At 39.1% G+C, this 20,864-nt stretch overlaps 1 protein-coding gene across 1 annotated transcript in view; it reads right to left on the bottom strand.

The window, feature by feature from the left end:
• Positions 1 to 20,864, bottom strand: part of SYNPR (synaptoporin) — a 293,689-nt gene that overhangs the window by 30,748 nt on the left and 242,077 nt on the right. The window contains exon 4 of the mRNA XM_041760625.1: positions 15,506 to 15,704. Coding sequence (XP_041616559.1) covers positions 15,506 to 15,704 — 199 coding nt within the window. The remainder of the gene's footprint in view (positions 1 to 15,505; positions 15,705 to 20,864) is intronic.

Below are 20,864 nucleotides of genomic sequence, written 5' to 3'. Positions count from 1 at the left end.
GCATCTGTGCCTACCCCCCCAAATCTTCTTCCTCTGTCTCCCCCCCCATTCCTTCAACCCCAACTTCTCTCCAGGCTGTTTTTTTTTTATGACTGTAAACATAGATAGTGCTTTATTTTGTTAATAATAAGATAATGATGAGTAACTTAAAAAACAAATGGTGTTACATGCCAGTAACACCCCCTCCAGTAGTGACAACCGGAAATGTGTCCAGACATTGCCAGATTTCACCCCTGCCCAGGCTCCCATCCCAGCGTTGAGAAGCTTTCATTAAGTCTAGACCCAAGGCATCAAGGGAGGAGCACCTAACCCAGACTTGGACAGAATCATATTAATTCTTCATCCTTACCATCAAGTTGATGCTCAATAAGTACTTGATTAGTGAATAAAATACGTAGTATTATGCTATTCTTCAGGATCATTGGAACAAAGTCTATAGTAAACTAGAGGGAAATTTAAGTATGAGGTCTTAGGCTGAATTTGACAAATGAATTTTACTCTGAATCACTGGCCCCAACATTGTTCCCAGAAATACCATATGTAGCCACAAAGGAACCTGCTTCCTAAATATCACAGCACAGATTTTTCTAGCAGTTATTTTCCTGTTAATAAACACTGATTGTCAAGCACTTTGGCAAATATCAGGTGCCTTAAATGCTAAATAGTCATTATAAAGCCACATAAATATTTTAGATTCATCATCCACAGCAGGGAAAGCAGAGCCCAGATTCTAGGAGGGAAAAGAAAAAAAAAGCCCTGACATTCAACTAATGGCTTCACCAACTGATGTACCCACCCGGGAGCCTGAAACCTGGTCTGTCTCAGAAGTAAATGTTCTTTGCAAAACATAGTTAAATCTATCTCAACTTCAGAGGAGGCATCCTGTCCCCAAGTCAGCTATTGTTTGATGTAAATGAGGACAAAAAGAAACTCACAGCACAACCCACATATGCCTTTCACACAGCCTCTGCCCTGAACCAGACTGACATGGAATAATGGGAAGGCGGATGGCAAGATAAACCTGATTCACATGTCAGCCTTTCTTAGTAGACCCAGTTGAACTGGGTGATGATGGAGCTTTCTAGAACAGGCTGTGTGACTTCAGGCAAGTGACAACTTCTCTGGGCCTCCATTGGTAAGATGGAGGACAAAGGAGTCATGATTTCAAAGCTGCTCACAGCATTCATGGTTACATCTGCAGTTTTACATTCTTAAAAATTCATAGAACTGAAGAGTTCACAGCATTATTATTTTTGGGGTAGAGGAAATGGAATAAAAAAAATCAGTCCCTGGACCTTAGCCTACACCCAGTGAAATAAAGGAAGAGATAATGGTTAAGAAGAGATCAAAAAGGGCGTTGCCTCTTGACAGGATGAGCACTGGGTGTTATTCTGTATGTTGGCAAATTGAACACAAATAAAAAATATATTTATTATTAAAAAATAATAAAATAAAATAAGTAGGACATACTGTAAAAAAATCAGTCCCTCAACAGTTCTGATGCTGTACCCCCCCCTTTTTTTTTTAAGATTTTATTTATTTGAAAGAGAGATAGTAAGATGGAGCATGAGTGGGGGACAGGGTGGGGAAAATGAGAAGCAGTGAGAGGGAGAAGCAGGCTCCCTACTGAGCAAGGAGCCTCACACAGGACCCAACCCCAGGGTCCTGGGATCATGACCTGAGCAGAAGGCAGAAGCTTAACCAACTGAGCCACCCACATGCCCTTCTGACGCTCTACCTTATTAGGCTCCCTAAAGTGTGATGACACCCCAGAGTACCATTCTGAGTTTGGCATTTACATAGAACAAATGGGCCAGTCTGAGCTAATTCCCAGCTGGCTCCTCTCTGGGATGGTTTTGTGATGACCATTATGGTGTCCTAATGTCTGGAACATGATCCAGCTGGTAGCCCTGGGCTTTAAGTTACTTAATCTTCTGGGAACTCTCTCTTATTTTCTCAAAATAAGTATTCCCAGCAACTGCACATAGAACCACTAATGTTATTTAGAATTTGCAATTAATAGTGAGATTTTTTTTTCTCCTTGATGGATCTGTTGTCCCCCTAACTGCCAAACCGTAATTTCTCTACTGATTCCCCAAAGATTCATTTTATTCGGAGTACTCTTAAAGCAGACACAAAACTCAGCAGAAGAGCTGCTTCTTTGTTTTAATGTTGCTGCTAAGCTTGAAAAAAAAATCTCTCCTCCCTCCTTTAATTCCTTCAGGAAATGCTTCATTCTGAATACTTATTAAAAATGGGGAAGCAGTCCTAGGAGGCTTCTGGAGGTCTAAGTTCATAAAGTGAATATGCATAAAGGCAGCAGAATATCAAGTTTTTATAATTACACCTTTTCATGCATACAATTCCTAGAGTGAAATCGGCTTTGATTTGGGTTGATTTAATATAGTCTTTCTAATTTAAATCTATCCCTTCACTTCTACTTAACTGCTGTTCAATTTTAGATGTGAAAAGTGGGTTCCTATTCCCCACTTTCACACACCAATAGGGACTCTGTATTTCTAAACAAGAGTGATGAGATAGCATTTAATTTCTGACCTCTTTCCCTAATTCAAGAGCTTTGGGGAAAGAAGGTATTTCTGTTTTGGAGAGATAAACTGTAGAATGAGAGGACAAAAGAGGATGGAGAGATGTAGGCTTAGGTGACTGTGCCTAGCATAATGCCTTCTCAAAGTCAGCAAGCATGGGTCTTTGTTGCAAGAACAATGCCTAAGATAGGAGAAGAGACTGAATAATCTTGTAGCAAAAGACATAGTTAAGAGCATGTACCAAAAAAACCCCAAAAAACAACCCATAGTTAGAAGTGGAATTTTGATGAAAATAAAGGCCTGTTAGAGCAATCTGTTTCAATAGGTAGAAGGAATCAATGAGGGATTTTGAGTTGAACTACAGCTGAAAATGCCACTTGCACTGCTATCCCAGGACCTACAATTGTATGAGGAACTCTCAGATAGATGTATGATTGGCCTAAACTGAAAGTCAAGTACGTGTGGCGATTGGAGTTCTAGTTAAAAAGCCATGCACACACCAACTGGAGCTTTTGGGAGTCCTTCCCATATTTCTCTTGGAACAGACATTTGCTTTGTGGAGCTAGTGTTGACCACAGTTCCTGACACATAGGAGGAACCCAACTAATGTGTGCTGAATTATAAGAGACCCTATTCTTGATGACCAACTTAGAAGGTCATTAATTTCACTTTTAACTCTGACTTTAGGAAACTATGGCTGTGTTAGAAATAGTCTTTGCCCTTCAGATATTTAATATTCAGTGGGGAAATCAGGTAAGACCATGTCTACCTAAAGTACAGGTAGTAATGGTTTTCATACAAAAATTTTTTAAAAAGATTTTATTTATTTATTCATGAGAGACAGAGAGAGAGAGAGAGAGAGAGAGAGAGAGAGGCAGAGACACAGGCAGAGGGAGAAGCAGGCTCCATGCGGGGAGCCCGATGTGGGATTCAATCCCAGGTCTCCAGGATCAGCCTGGGCGGAAGGCGGCACTAAACCGCTGAGCCACCCGGGCTGCCCCCCAATTTTTTTTCACACAAAGCTACGGAGGTTTGAGGAGGAATAATTCATATATCTGAAGGAATATGGAAAGTGTGGGAGGTGAAGGTAGATATGAAATATAAAGGAATATTTCATGGAACAGACAGTATTGGAAATGGGTCTTTGGTGATGAGTCTAACTTCGATAGGCTGAGATGGGGGAGGTGAGGATAACATTCCTAGTGGCAGGTAGAGATGCAGTAGCTATGCAGAAATAGTTATATACACAGCAAGTTTAGGGAATTGGTAAGGACTCCACTTTAGCTAAAACAAGGGATGTAGGAGACGGAAGGAGATGGCTCTGAAGAATAGGGGAAGGGTCATAGTTTTGGACAGCTGCCTTGAATGCTGGAGTGGGGAGTGCATCTTTATTTTCATAAGCCAGAGACCTTTGAAGTGATGGCTAGAAGAATGGAAGACAGAAGGGAGGAGACCCCTTTGTTAAGAGTCTCCACACAGGAGCCTGAGTGGCTCAGTAGGTTGAGCACTGGACTCTTGATTTTCAGCTCAGGTCACAATCTCATGGGTCATGGGATTGAGACCCACATTGGGCTCTGTGCTCAGCAGGGAGTCTGCTTGAAGATTCTCTCCTTTTGCCCCTCCCCCCACTTGTGCACCCCCATGCTTTCTCTCTCTCTCTCTAATAAATAAATAAATCTTTTTTAAAAAGTCTTAATACATATAACCTAATATGAATAAATTCTCTCCTTCCCACAGCCCCATACCTAACCCATTCCTCATAACTGTGCCAATCTTTAAGGCATGAGGGTTTGTTTATAGAATGGGCTCCTGCACAGGTGGGGCTTCTACATAGGGATATTAATCCCACGTGGTTTGGTCTTGGTTTTTTCAATCCTAAGTCAACAATTTACAGAGCACATGGGAAAAAACAAGACAAGGCAAGTTGTGGGAAATAGTTTAAATGGGGGTTTGAAAAAAGCCACTAGATTTACGCAGAGGCTTCAGGAGGTGATGGCAGCAGGCAGGGCTGGACAAAGACTCTTCCCAATCTTGATGCTCCCCAACCAGCTGCTGGCTTGTCACCAAGAGAACTTTAGCCATTGGAGAAACCCCAGGATGAAACTTATAAGCCATTCCGTTATTTTAAAAACCTATCACATGGAATTTCTGTATTCTTGTTTACTTCTGTTTGTGGCCTGAGGAACAATTAATGATCTTGAACTTCACTTACTGAGCCCTCGTGAGAAAGGATACTGCCAAAGGACGAGTATAGAGAGCACAGTGATGGGACTAAGCTCACACTGCCATGCAGATTAATGCCCGTCTTGGGGATTTCTCCTTGGTAATTAAAGCCTGCACTTCTGCCTACTTAAATATGGCTTGAATTGAATTTTGATGTCCCCTTAGTATCTCAAGTTTCAAAGCATATGTGCTAGTGGCAGCATCCTTAGGACAAGTTGTGTTACTGTTTTCCTCTCTGGAAAGAAAAATCCTCTGCTGATCCTTTTGGGAGATCTTTTCTCCAACAGTAATAATATTGCAAGATATAGGGTAGAGTCAAAAGTTGGAATCCAAATTTTCACTCAGAAAAGAAGAAATTTGCTAAGGATATGCTTTATACAGATTTAAAGAAATTTCTACTTTAAAAGTTAGGAAGAAAATTTTAGGGCTTTTATCTTGAAGAAATGATTTAAAATATGTGTTAAGATTGCAGTGCATGGCTAATTATCATAGCATTGCTTGCAAGAGAGAAAATTCAAAGTCTGATAATAAGAGATGGGATAAATAATTCACTAGTTACCCCTATATAATGAAATATTATATAGCCATACAAATAGAAACAACTAGAGTTCTTTATAATAATGCATATAAAAGTACTACCAGAGTTATTCCACTTTATTCTTTCTTGGTCCTATGAATAAATAGCATTAGGTATCTACCATATGCTTAGCTATTTGTAATTTAAACTTTATAATTAACTTTCAATGTATCAGTTCTTATAGCTTTTTTTTTAAAGAAAAGTTACACATTATATATAGGTCAAAGTCACTTCATTTGGGAAGTATCAGAAACTCAAATCAAACCAGCAAGTACAAAGAGAAATTCACAAATTTCAGTTTGTGAATTTTTTGTGAAACTCCTTGACTAGCAAGTCAAAAATGTCTACTATATTATTCCCCACACTTACTTACATCCTTCTTGCTTAAGCCATTTACCCAGTCAAAACATCTTCCTTTCCTTCCAGCTAGTTTCTGTTCTTTGCCAAGTCTCATGGACTTCATAAACCTTCTCTGACCATCCAAGTGAATAGCATGTGCTCTTTCTTGTTGATTCCTATGTGATGTCTATATTACTGGTAATAATAAAGCATATTTATTTTTAGAAGTGCTTTTATCCTGATGTGTCTTTGTCTTGTCCTATGGTGAGGACTTGTGTATTTCATGCTACTGTAGTCCTTGTATGCCTTGCACAGAGTGGGTGCTTAAGAAGCTTATAGATATTCTTGGATTTTCATTTTCCTATATCCAAGTAAAACTGGGGTGGCAGTAAGCACCGTGGTAAAATGCCAGACATTTTAGTCTGCTTTTCTCTAGCCTCAACTGCCATTTTCCTAAGTTATTTTTCCACTGTAATAATTTCATTGTTTTTGGTCTTGTAATTCCTAGGTTGTAAATATCAACATATTTTTCTGCCTATAGGTATGCCTAGTCAATTTAGCCACAAATAAAACTCATTAAAATTAAGGCTTAGTTGTTTATTTCTTTTTTTAAAAAAAGATTTTATTTATTTATTTATTTATTTAATTTAGAGATAGTGAGCAGAGGGAAGGGCAGAGGGAGAGAGGGAATCTCAAGCAGACTCTCAGTTGAGTGTGAAGCCAGACATCGTGCTGGATCTCATGACCCTGAGATCATGACCTGCACTGAAATCAAGAGTCAGACACTTAAGTGACTGGGCCTCCCAGGTGCCCCTTAGTTGTTTATTTCTTGAGACAGCATATGAATTGATGAAATGTTTCTTAGACATTTCAGAACCTCATGGAGGCAGATTCAAAGTTACAGGTTTCAGGGCAGCCTGGGTGGCTTAGCAGTTTAGCGCCTGCCTTCAGCCCAGAGCATGATCCTGGAGTCCGGGGATCGAGTCCCACCCTGGGCTCCCTGCATGGAGCCTGTTTCTTCCTCTGCCTGTGTCTCTGCCTCTCTCTCTCTCTCTCTCTATCTCCCATAAATAAATAAATAAAACTAAAAAAAAGTTACAGGTCTCAGATAGGTAGGCGTTAAGTGAATGTGAAATTATATCTTGGCCAATGTCTCAGGTATTTTCAATAATTATATCCTTCATAGGGGATCCAAGGCAGTTTTTAGCCAGAGTCACTTCCTTTGTGTTCCCAGGGCAAATTTTGAAGCATTTCCTTGCTTGGTTCTGTGGCTTTGATTAGGGTCCTACTAATAAGCAATGGAAATGAAGATGTCCAGCTGGGAGAAAGAGTTAAGAGGGATGCAAAAAAATCCATGCTCTGGACTTTGTGCCAATTATTTGAAAGTTTAATGAACCGTGGGTATTGGTGCAAGGCATTCTTAAACTGTTGGGAGCCCCAGTGAATCCAAAGCTGTGTATGTTTGTGAGTGTCTGCTTGTTCTGGAATCAAAGAAATAAACTTAGCAAATAGTAAGGATATTTTTGGCATTGTGGGGGTGGCATGGGGAGGGGAAGATTTCACCACTTTCAAAAAAATGATAGGAGGAGGGTGAAAGTCTGAACCTTATTTCTCAGTTGGATGCCCCCAAACAATCAAATTTCCTCAAGTTTCTTCCTGTTACACAAGTGTGCTCTTCACACTTTCCTGCTATTTTCAGACTTGCCAGCTGATAAGGGATTCAAGCTCCAGTTCTCTGGAGCCTGGTTAGTTTAATGGGGTTGTGTTCTTTCCCCTCTTTGCCCTAAAGTATGAAATCTTAGTGCCAGGTTGGAGGGTGGAAGAACCAAGAGAGGGGAACTGAGTGACAGAAAGGCGAGACAGTGTGAAACCCCATCTTAGGGTTGATTGCATTTTCTGTAATGATAGCAGCTTATGCTGAATTTGGAGGCTCAGGAATAAAACACAATATGAAAGGGGGGTTGATGTTAACAGTGCAATAGGAAGCCTTCCAAAGCATATGCCAAGATAAGAAAATCAGTGGAGTTTGCACTTATCCACTTGTTTTCAGCCCATTGAGATGTAATAAACACCAGCTACATAGAAATCACAATATGGACAGTTGGGTAGATAATAATATAAGGCTGATGAAAATAATGGCTCACATTAATGAGCACCTGCTGTTGTTTTAAGTGCCTTATGTGTCATAACTCATTTAATCTGACCAATGACTTAATAGGTTAGGAACCACTGTTATCTCTATGTCACAGGGGAAGAAACAGAAACATAGAGAGGTTCTGTTAATTTGTCCAAAGTCACACAGATGTACTGACTGGTGGTATTAAGATTTGGGCCCAGGCAGTCTGGGTACAGAACCTCACTTCTTAGCCACTGGCTTCTACTGTTCCCCCTTGACAGATCAAGGGTAATAGATCAGAAGGCAAAGCTACAAAGGTAGGACATTTACACTGTGTGCATGTGTGTGCGTCTCTGCGTGTGTCCACGCGTGTTCATGTGTCCGTGTGTACGTCTGCATGCATGTATATCTGTGTGTGTGTGTGTGTAGTGGTGGTAGCTACAAGAGGAAACACAAGAAGACAGAGGGCATGGGGGTAGCCAACATCCAGTAGTAAGGTCCATAGACCAAGAGAAATGAACACAGTGAGAAGTAAATTCAGCTAAAAATGAAGGGACTTCTAAAGTGGGGTCAGATAGACCTGAATTATCTCTGGGGCAAGTAACCTGGGGCAAGCCCTTAAACTTCCTCAGCCTCACTTTCTGCACCTCAAGAATGGAAGTTAAAAATACTAAACTTGAAAGGTTAGCTTAAGGGTTTAAAGAGAATAGGTAAAATGCTTGTATAGGTCTTGGCAGTTGGTAGGTACTCAACAGCTGCTGATGGTTGCTATAAATTGGGGTTTCTCAACCTCAGCACTGTTGACATTTTGAGCCTGATAATTCTTTGTTGTGGTGTGTTGTCCTGCGCACTGCGGAATGTTTAGCAGCGTCTCTGGCCTCTGTCCACTGTATTTCCCCCAGTAGTGACCATCAGAAATGTCTACTGATATTGCCAAATGCCCACACCTTCACCCCACTGGTTGAGAATCACTATTCCACTATTCCATTTGAGAAAGGAAGCATGGTTTCTCTTGGGTGTGCTGGGCCACGGAGTAGACACACTTCACATTTCAGTTGTTTTAAATGGAGGAAAGGAACACACAGGAAAGACACATTTGGGGCTTTGCCACATTTCCACCGAGGTCCTAATTTTTCTAACTATTACAAGTTCCCTGGAATGAAAGAAACTCTGACAAAAAAGGCCGGGGTTCAGACAGACATGCTAAATGAGCCTTCTGAATATACAGGGTCCAACACAGGATGGGAAGAGCTCTGGGCTCTAGAAGAATCATGCTAATTCTATCAGTAGCTCACTGTCTTTATGAAGGCTATTGGACTACAGCTCTGGTCTTTGTTTAACTGGTTAATTGGGACACAGCACCAAATACAGTGGGAATCAACCTTCATTTAAATTAAGAATTTGCTAATCATAAGAAGCCAGAAATGAGCTGGAAAATCTGATAAAATGTGTAGATGGTGTGCTGAGAACATTTTAAATGGGTTAATTTATTTCCCTGCATCTGTGGTATAATTCTGGAAAGATTTCCTTGTTGATGCAAAATGTGTAGTAGTTTGGATGAAAGTTCATTTAAGGTTGGTTCATATCCTTTTGTAATGTCATCACTTCTTGTCTCAAAGAGTGGGGAAGCAGAAATACACACACACACACACACACACACACACACACTCCACATCATAGGCCAGAGTGTCAGATTCTGACTGGTGTGCTTATACGAACAAGATACACACTTTGTGGGCTTCAAATAATATTATATTTTTTAGCATCAAATACATTGTTCCTGAGGCAGAACTTCAAACACAATCTCCATTCATCCTCTCACCAACCACCAACCACCAGATACTCTGGAGTGGTCTTTAATACTAGGTGGCCTGTCCACCTCCTCTACATTATCAAAGCCCATCTATGTACCTCTAGCGAGTCATTTCTAGGAAAGTTGTAATTATTAGTTTTCCTCAACCCCAGGCTGGATGCTCTAAAGTCACCCCTATGTACATGGTGCTTGGCCTGTTGAAGACACTTATTATCTAGGAAAAGGAAGTACACAGACATAAAGTGGAAACTACATAAGAGGAGAGAAGAGGAGGAGGGGAAGGGTTGGGGGGCCGGAGAGAAGGGGAGCAAGAGAGGTTTCTCAGAAATTCCCCAATAGCTTGAGGCTGCAGTTCTGATTTCCATCTCTACTACAGCTAAGAAAGATGCAGTTGGGAGGAAGCAGCATGTGAATCTCAGAGCATCCAGCTCTCTTCCTGCCTCCTATTGTCCTCTTTTAGTGATGCTTTAGCTGGTACTTAAAAATGGGAGCCTTATTTTGTTTTGGGGTTAAAATCCACCTTCCAGTAATCTAATGGGGTGGAGCCACAGGAACAGAAAGGTTAAGTAAACCTGTTTACACAGGGCTCAACCTGGCAATTGTGGTCTTAGAAGCAGCGCTTAGAGGGAGGCCTGCTGATGATTAAAGGAAAATGCCTACAATTTTTCTTTATGTGGCTAAGGTCCTACCCAGTAAAGGGCAGGAGAAAGATTAAAATTAATGGCAATAATAGTGTGGCAGGTAAATACCATAATTTATCATTTACTGTGTGCCTTTCCTTGTGCAAAGCGCCCCATAGGCACTAGCTCCCCTTTCCTTTCAGCAGCCCTGTGACGTGTGTATCATTACGAGCTTTGTGCTGCAGATGAAGTAACAGGTTCAACTGTTAAATAATAGGTCATACAGGGGGATTAAAATCCAGGACTCTAGAGCTTAGTCATTACCCTCAAGATCATTGGACTAAGAGTCTAAATCCTTCTGCCATTAACTTCTCTGACAACAGGTAAATTTTCTAATCTCCCAGGGACACATTTTCCAACACCTGGTGCTCAGTAGAGGTAGTAAATTGAATCTGTAGAATGGAGCTGATTCTAATTCTTTACTTCTCTCTCAGGGTTGTTCTGAGGCTAGATGGGACAGTATGAACATAAAAAAAACGTGAGCCACGACACCACTGTGTGCCTCCAAAGGGCAAACACTGCTAGTCCCATAAACTGCCTTTGGTCAACCTTTATGCAAAAATCAGAGGTTGAATAATGCAGCTCTTTCATTTTCCACAAAATCTTAAGGTAGATATCGATTCTGTTAACCTCCTAGAGTAGTTAGTTTAAACCAAACCTCTTGTACCAAGGATTCACCAAAATATGGGATGGTGTGTACTATATACTCATTCTTAGAGCACTCTGTCTGCCCTGTGAGATATTTTTTTAAACCAACTTTACATTAATATGAAAAAACCCTAAAGCTTCACAATGTCACTATTTGACATGAGATCTGAAAATGGCTCAGAATATTCCGACACAGAAATCTAGGCAGGAGATGGGCTTTAAAAGTGTACTCTAAGGAGCATGACAAAATGATCTAACCAGATATGACATTTCAATTCACAATCATGCCACAATTCAGGTGGCCATTTCTGCTTTTTGAGAACTGTTATTTATTCATCTGTACAAGAAGGCACACTACTGTATATCACTATAGTGATGTGCAGTAACTGGCTGATTCTTCTGGTCTGATTTTCTTGGTCCTGTGTCCTTGAGCATCATCAACAATTATGTTACTTCTAAAGACGTTCATATTTTCATTTTTACTTAAAAGTGTACTGTCTTGTCAAGCATATTCAGTAGAAAAAGATATTTTTAAAAAATTGCTATTGATAAGCACGGCCCCAGTCTGTCTGAAATTGCTCACGACTGCTTGCAAACCTATAGGAATCAGTCCTGGTAATCTCTGATTTACAGTACCCATTGATCCTGGGCATTTTTAAAGCTTGTTTTCTCTCAATGACGTCTTCCATTTGCAACAGAGATAAACAACAGCACAGCAGAACCCTGAGTTATTCTAGCATCATAGATTTATGGCAGTAATTCCAGGACTCCAAATAGATTTTGAAGGCAAATAAAAAATGTCAATGGCACCAAATAAGCAGAAAAGTCTAGGAGTTACAAGGTTTAGTTTCTCTATAATCAGAGTAAGACAATATAGGAGCTGTCCAGGTGTATAAACCAACTGTTGTTACCTAACTTCAACCTTCTAACTTTGTAGCACATTGCCAATTAGGAATTTGGATCCTCTTGCATGGTGGCTATGAATTTGAGCCCTGGAGTTGGAGACCTGGGTTCAAACTCTCTACCCTCTATCAGTGATGTGACCTGAGAGAGTCAGGTAACCTCTCTGAGTCTCCCTTTCTTCATCTTTACATGTGGATAATAACATAAGTTAGGGTTGTTGTGATGACTAGCTTTATGCATAGTAGATAATCCATACCAATAGATATTATTGTTGTTCTTATTACCAACGTATTACCAACCTCATCCCTTTGCTACACATTAATCTTACTTATGTATAATGTGTAATGTCATGTCCTAGAGGATTATAGAATGAGATGGGAAATTGTTAATTTTTAGATGTGACGTAGCTTAAAAGGATATCTAACTTCTTTAAACCACTTGAATTATTCATATCTGCATAATATGCTAACATCGTCATTACATACTAAAACATCGATGTGGAAAATTACAGAATGAAGGAAAAATGTGCATTTTGTTAAAAACAAAGCAACACCAAAAAAGAAGAGATGGTAACAAGAACTGAGATGACCAAGTAATAATCAGTGGCCATCTTCCTGAATAAACAGGACTGACTTAAAATGAGTACCATTATTGTTAATACAGCATTTGAAAGTCTTTTTAGGTTTGAACCATCCTCTTGAGGTCTTGCTCACAGTGCGGGTTTTCTGTAACCTGCTACCTAACAATTAAGGGTGGGTATAATAGCCCACTTTTTGTCCCCCAATTATGCCCTTGCCATGGTGGGGTTAGAATTGATATGGTTTGTCATTTGCAGTGTAATGGCATCCGACTGATCCTCCACATTCATTCAGCCTCTGTGACTCTTAGGACTCAGGCTCATTTTTAAATTAACTTTTATCTGCTAAGTAATGAGCACATCAGTTTTTTAATATCACGGAAGTTTCATCTAGGAGCCTTTTCTTTTTTTATTATGAGAATTACTTCCCCTGCCCCTCCCCTTCTTCCACGATGTAATAAAACAGAACCTACCCAGTGTAGTACACAACTCAGGATTTCATTATATCCTGCTTGATGGGAGAGACTATTTACACAGAGATGAAGTGGTATGCCTTCACAAGATTATTTCATATGAGGCAAATGTGGTTTTATATAACAAAATAGGTCTTTTTACATTTTGTGAGCAAACTAGCTGAGTCAACTTCTTCTCTCAGGAAGTCTGGATATTTCCTCAGATTTTAGAATTGTGTAACAGTGTCTACACATACTCAGGAATAGGTGAATGCATATTGGTTCTGTGGTACATATATAGCAATCTCTTTTGTGTATCTATCTGCTTATTGTGGGAGGGATAAGCCCAAGGTAGGCTTTCTCTTAAAAGCATTTTAAAACCATTAAGACTATTAGCTCCAATTTGGGAGGGAAAAAGACATTTGTCCAAAGATTCAAGTTCATTACTCTTTTTTTTTCCCAAGATAACATATTAAAGTACCACAAATTTGAATTTTGGGAGGTACTTTCATACTTAATCACAAGGCTCTGCAAACAGGGATTTCTTCTAATTACCATTCAAAATGTTTTTATTTTAAAGTTCAAGTCTCCATAATATATTGATTAGATTAGATATCTGTAAAATTTATTTTACTCCCTTCAAGAATTTTGAAAAATTATATTCATACTTGTGTAGATGACATCTAATTTTGTTTTTATTAAAAAATCTAAATAGTTCAAAGAACATCATTTCTGGCCTACTTATTGGTATTTTAAAACACACCCACTGTATCCATTTTTAGATGAATCCAATGGAGTTATTATTTGATTCTATCTTCCATTAAAAATTAATGAAAAAGTTCCTCTTGAGCAGTTGGAAATTTTACATGTTCCTTTTGTTCTCTATGAATTTGTACTTCCATTGTACTTTCCTCAAAGAATTATAGCATACGAAAATACTTTTTATACTGGAAAGCATTTTATTGGTCACCCTATTATATTTCTTTGCCACACAAATATGTACAAAAGTTTAAATAATTTTTTGCCCATGACCCTACTGCTTTAAGTATCAAAAATTTATTTGGGGTTGAATGATATTATTAATAAATATTATTAGTGCACAATTGTCCCAAACAACATAAATGTGTTATACATTTTAATAATCATTAAATTTAAAAAGTAAAAATTCTATTAGAAATGTCTGGGGCTGGGATCCCTGGGTGGCGCAGCGGTTTGGCGCCTGCCTTTGGCCCAGGGCGCGATCCTGGAGACCCGGGATCGAGTCCCACATCGGGCTCCCGGTGCATGGAGCCTGCTTCTCCCTCTGCCTGTGTCTCTGCCTCTCTCTCTCTGACTATCATAAATAAAAAAAAATTAAAAAAAAAAAGAAATGTCTGGGGCTTATTTTTTCTAAAATTAGTTTGCATATTTTTTGGGGAACAAATATTATTTATTTCTAGAATGGGTCATGATTCAGCATAAATTCTCTTCCCATTTTTCATCTTATAGATGTGTCGAGAAAGCTTACTCACATAAATGAGTAGATGAGAATGGAGTTTTGTTATAGCAATGTCATTAATTTCTTCAAATTCCTTCTGAGTTATATGTCCTGATCATATAGTGATCTGTTATCAAAAATTATTTTTTGATGGTCTATCAGCTGATGAGTAATTTAGAACTTCCAATTTTATTGAAATAAAAAAAATTGGGAACCTCCTTATATGCAAAAGAGTACATTACCCCCGCATTAGAATCAGTCATTTTTGTCAACACCAGCACCAATATTTCATTAGCACCTGAAAGGTTTGCCTCCTAGCAATGTACTATGTGGTGATATTTGGGATGAAAGAGAAGGAAGATTTTCTTTTACAAAATAGGAGTAAGTAATTAAGAAAGACAGCAAGGTATTTTTACATGCAGAACATTCTCAGATAAATTTTTGTTAAATGTACACGTGAAGGTTGAGAAATTTAAATTTATTTCCTAAACAATTATCCACACTCCGTGCCCCTCTGAGAGTTGTTGTGCCCCCTGTCTGTGTGTGTATGTATGTGTGTGTGTGTGTCTGCATCTGAATATTCTGGGCTATACTGGTTTCACCCATGTGAGTCCTTGGATCCACGTACAAGGAAAAAGAAAGTAGGAGGAGGGTCAGTGGTGGAAAGAGAGAGAGATTGAGAAAGATTGGTGGGGCTTGGGGGGAGTGCAGAGATGGAAAAATCTATGCCCAGTCTATCATATACTAATAGAACAATGCATTTCAAGTAAGTGCAAGTCACACTGTATAAATAACCAGTGAGAAAAATGGTTGACTGGCTCCATAATGCTGGAATTATAAATAAATCTGCAGTAAGCTTCACTCTTCCCTTGATCTCATGAGATTTCCAACCATTTATTTCAAAGGGGCTGCTAGAAATCTTGTGATATTTTTCCAATTCAGAGACACAAAAGAATGGCAGACATCATGGTTCTGTTTTAGATCCCAGAGATGTGGATGAAAAAAAAAAGGTGATTTAAAAAAAATACCTGCCCCAAGGGCTTGCCTAACTCCAAAGCGCTTCAAGCTGTGGTAAAGAAATCAGAAGGGATGGAAAGAGTTATTTCAAGAAGTAAGCCACTTAAAAAGAAAAAAAAAAGAAGTAAGCCACTTACAATGAGTGGGCCCCGGTTGTTTTCCCGATACTTGTTCTGGAAGAAAATGTAAACGACGGTGGCGGCCAGGGAGTAGAGGAAGGCGAAGACAGCGACCGTGACGAAGAACTCAGCAGAAGATGAGGAGTCACCAGTCAGTGCCAGCTTCTGCCGCTCCTTCCCCTCGCACGTGGGCACCTCAAAGGTCACCTGCTGCAACCTGAAGTGTCAGAGTGAAGGAGACTTTACAATGCAGATGAGACCGAGTGGGGTGGGGGTGGGGGTGTGTGTGGACATGTTTTAAAGCAAAGCAGGTGTGATCAGGGAGTTGGAAGGCATGCTTTCATGACAAGTTCATTAAAGAAATTACAGATTTATGCTGGAAATGTGGAAGTAAATATTGCAGGGAAGCATAATTCCACTGGGTTTCCCAATATCTAGTCACCCTAACAGGTGAGAGTGGGGTGGGAGAGAGAACCTGAAATGATGATAAATTACGATATCTGACATCCTCCAGCTCAAATTACCCAGTACTTTCTCACTGTGCTTGGACTCAAACTCCAACTTGTTAATGTGACCCACCAGATCTTACATCAGGTCCTTAACATGGCTCATTTCTGGCTTACAGTCATTTCATTGACTGTTCTCTTTTCCTGAATCACCCTGTCCCCTGATATTTTCCATGGCTGGCTCCTTGTTGGTATTCAAACGTCATCTCCTGGGAGAGCCTTTTCCTGACTACTAATCCAAAATAGCTCCTTTCTTGTGGACATTTGCTATTCCATTGCCCTGGTTAGCATCATTCATTCATAGCACTCATCACTAGCCACACTATCTTGATGACGTATTTAATTACTTTTTTTTTCCTTCACTGCTCTTTCCATGATAATGGCATCTTGATTTTCTTCTTCTATGTGTATCCTGAATGCCTGACACTTGTTAGACACTCACTATATAGGAGTTGGATAAATGAATGAACATTCTTGTTTCTGTAGGATGACAGATCAATACTAATTTGATTGAACTTTAGAACTTCTATTTTAGAGAGTAAGTTCTATCAGGAAAGCATTCAGGCTCAATATATTACCTAATAGAGAAAAATAAGATTTGGGGGATAAGACTTTCTGCTCAATAAATGACACCTAAGGGAATGTGTTATATCTAGTATTGTAGCTCATGCTGTGAACTAGGTGGTAAATTATAATTTAATATAGGAGCCAAAATTCTGCTTCATAAGAAATGACTAAATTATTCCTTGAGTATTAGGAAGGCACTCAGAATAGCCCTAGCAGTGATATCAGCAAAGCACCACTTGGAAAATTATCTATGAAGGTAACAATAATAATAAAGCCATTGATGAACCTGGTAATTTCCCAATTAATATTTAGAAAGTATTTTTCATATGAAGCAAAACTTGATCCCTTTAAAACATATTTGTTGTACACATTCTCTTATACTTTAGATAATATAATGACAAAATAGTAATAACAATAGCAACTAACATTCGAGTGTTTCTTGTTTTTTTTTAAGATATTTATTTATTTGAGAGAGAGAGAGAGAGAAAGCAGAAGGAGGAGCAGAGGGAGAGACTCTTCAAGCAGATTCCCCACGGAGCATGGAGTCCAGCATGGGGCTCAATCCCATGATCCATGAGATCATGACCTGAGCCCAAACCAAGAGTCAGATGTTCAATCAACTGAACCACTCAGGTACTCCAACATTGGAGCATTTCTTATATGCCAGATACTGTGTTTTATACTCTTTATTTAATTGAATGTCCATGTCATAGGCACTTTATTGCCCCCACCCCCTTTACAGAATAAGAAATGGGCTTAGAAAGATTCAGTAATTTGTCCTAAATTGCTAGTAAATTGGGCAGAGATTTAAATCTGTGTTTGACTCCAGAGCTTGTGTTTTTAATTTCTATATTAACCTGTTTCTGTTAAATGATGAGACAATTAGGTAGTATGAATGTTTTTTAAAGTGAAGGTCATGGGCCACTAGCATTGCAATCACTAGAGGCTTTGTTAAAAACATATTTCAGGGTCTTGTCCTGGACCACCTGAACCAGAATCTCCAGGGACATAGCTTCCTTGACAACCAGTGTGGGAAAGTCTGATCCCTCTGATTCCTTATTTCTCAGAAACCCAGTCTTTTTTATTTATTGCTTGCCTTAAGAGAGAGCTGTTTACACAGTCTACTTGATCTTGCTTGTGTATACTGAGGTTCCTCCTGTTTCTTATCAACCAGAAAGGTTGTATGCTTCAGTACAATTTAGGAAAATAGAAGTATTTGTCATGGTTATATTGTAGAGTCCTTTTCCTCCCCTTGCCAAAGATAGTAAAATATTTATCAATAATTTGGTCTGTGGGAATGCTGAAAAATGAAATAGCTTTAAAAGGTAATCATGGCAATTTTCTCAAATAGGTGATTTTCAGAAAATGTACACATTTTTCCCATTGTTTTATAATATGTCATTATTCCACAAATTTTTAGGAAGCAGCCAGTAGTTCACACAATGGCTAGATGCTGGGATAGAGTAAGGAACATAGGATGGGCCCTACTCATGTTGAACTTCAAGTTTAGAGGGAAAAGTTCATTTTTCTGAGGGGAGCCCGAGGCTAGCGTGGCGTGGGGCAGTCAAGGTGATTCCCTGTGGAAGTGACTTTTAAGCTGCAGCTTGAAAAATGGGTAAAAATCGTCCAGATCGAAAGTTAAGAATGAAAACACAATGAAATATGACTATATATTCACTAGGCTATAATAAAAAAGAGCATAAGATTGGATTAACAAATGTTGATGAGATTGGGTAAGAATAATAAGATAAAATTGGAATTTAAGTTCTAATTAGACAGATTGGGACTTCCGTATATTGCTGGTAGAAATGTAAAATGGTGCAGCCACTCTGGAAAAACAGTCTGGCAGTTTTTCAAATGGTTAAACATAGAGTTAGCATATGATCCAGCAATTCTACTTCTAGATACATACCCAAGAGAAATGGTAACATTTGTCTGCACAAAACCTTGTACAAGAATGTTCATAACAGCAGTATTCATAATAGCCAAAAAGTGAAAACAACTCAAATGTCTATCAACTGATAAATGGATAAATAAAATGTGGTGCATCCATACAATGGAATATTATCTATTAGCGACAGGAATGGAGTGCTGATGCATACTACAACATGAACGAACCTTGAGAATGTTCTACTAAGTGGAAGAAGCCAGTCACAAAGGACCGCACATTGTATGATTCCATTTGTATGAAATGTTCAGAAAAGGCCAATCTATGGAGACAAAGAGTAGGCTGGCACTTGCCTAGGGGTGGTGGTGGTGGTTGTGGTGGGGATAGGAGAATTGGGAATAATGGCTAGCTAAGTGATGCAGGATTTCTTTTTTGAGCAATGAAAATGTTCTAGAATTAACTACGGTGATGGATGCACAACTCTGAATATTCTGAAAACCAAAAGTGTGTACATTTTAAGCAAATGAATTGTATAGTATGTGGATTATATCTCAATAAAGCTGTTAAAAAATAGATAAGAAGGAGCATGTACCAAGATCTTGCATAGGCCAGGAGCACAGCACATGGGAAGAGATGAAATATGTCCTGAAAAATTGGAACATGGAAGGAAAAGAGAATGAGTGGTTTCAGGTGAGATGAAGAAGTCACCAGGGGACCTCACCATGAGGTATGGTGGGCCAGGTTATAAATTGGAGTCTTTATCTTGAGATGAAGATTGCAAAGATTTTTTTATAATGAACAACATATAAAACAAAAAGCAGGCAGGGCCATGTCACCTGCTGCACACTTGCTTTCCACATGCCAGGAACAGTGGTGTTTCCAACACCAGTTCCCTCAGCTGACATGCACAGACCGGGTCTGCAATCTTTGTGTGTGGTGGGGGCAGCAGGGAGCAGAACAATAGAAGAATTGGGTGTTTTCTTTCCCTATGCATTAAGCTTAATATCAACATTTTCCCTATTGCTAACTGATTATGATGATTTACAGTAAATTTAATTGTGGTTATCTGTACAAGGCACACATGCACAAAACTCAACTAAGAAATCTGCTGTGCTTATTAATGCCAATGATTTATAGCTTGGTATTTAGTCCACTAGTTACACTGGGGTGAAATCAAGAGAAAGAAGGGAAATTGAAGTGAGTTCTAAGCTAATGCCTATTCTGTGGAAGGGAGTAGGGATCATTTATAAAGAAAGAGCATGTCAGCTCAAAATAGTCTGAAGCATAATAATTCATTTGACTGAACATTTTTAACACTATATGATGATATATATTACTAAATGCATATATTTTAACAGAGGAGTTCTTTTAAGCATCAGCTACATATAATGCATAAATATGTATGGTTTGTTGTGGAGGGAGAGATTTTTATAGTCAGCATGCGTTTAGCAACTGTAATAATTTTGGGAGCAGATATCATTCATTTAGAACCTAAACAAGGAAAAAAAAACCCTGCTCTGTACAGATAGAGCATGTCGGTTGACAGAATCTGGATGCCAGTGGGGCCACCTCTGATCTTCTGAGGAACTTGTCAGGGAGCAATTGCTGAGCCTGCAAAAGGGACCAAATCCAATTCTGTTGATTTCAAATGTATAATTCCCTTCTGGGTTGGCCTGACTCAATCAAGAGGTAATTGAATTTCATTGGATTTTACTGCATTGTGTCCACCAAAGAAAAGCCTCCATGTTAGGGTAGTTTTTTAAAAAACATTTTTACCAACAAATAAACACAGTCTTAATAATTTCACTGCTGCCTCAATGACACTAAAAGGGACTACTAGGCACCCATAGTTTTTAATTCTGTTTGTGGGGACTGGAAAAATATTAAGCAAGTTGGCATTGCTTTATTAATAAAAATGTTTATGATAACAAGCACTGACATTTTTCAACCTCTAGGGATTATGCTAGCTTCTCTACTGACATATTTCTCACCTAATGCTCTTAACACTTTTCTTAGGTAGGCACTATTGCTAGGACCATTATACAGATGGGAAGACTGAGGCTTAGAGTGTGCAGTAAGCTTGTCTGAGGTCATGTGGCTCATGGAGGGCAGGGATGAGTCTTGAATGCAAGATTAGGTGGAACCCACACTAGTAACCACTATATGTTTCTGCTCCTCAAGTTACAACATCCTTAGATTTCCAGCTGAATGTCTATAAAAATGACCAAGCCATCTAATCTAATGGTAGGCAGATGACTTATACTGAATAGGATTCTAAATCAACATTCCTTGTGCTTCCACCTTGAAGTGTGTGAATATTGCACTGTACATGTTACCCAGCAATGACAGAGCTGAATCCCTGCAGACCAGTCAATAGGAAGTCATTAAAAGCTTCCCATTTTCCAAATTTTGACCT

Source organism: Vulpes lagopus, chromosome 7, assembly GCF_018345385.1.
Source record: "Vulpes lagopus strain Blue_001 chromosome 7, ASM1834538v1, whole genome shotgun sequence".
Lineage (NCBI taxonomy): Eukaryota > Metazoa > Chordata > Mammalia > Carnivora > Canidae > Vulpes > Vulpes lagopus.
The sequence above is the reverse complement of the archived record's forward strand: the minus strand, read 5'-3'. Positions and strand labels throughout refer to the sequence as shown.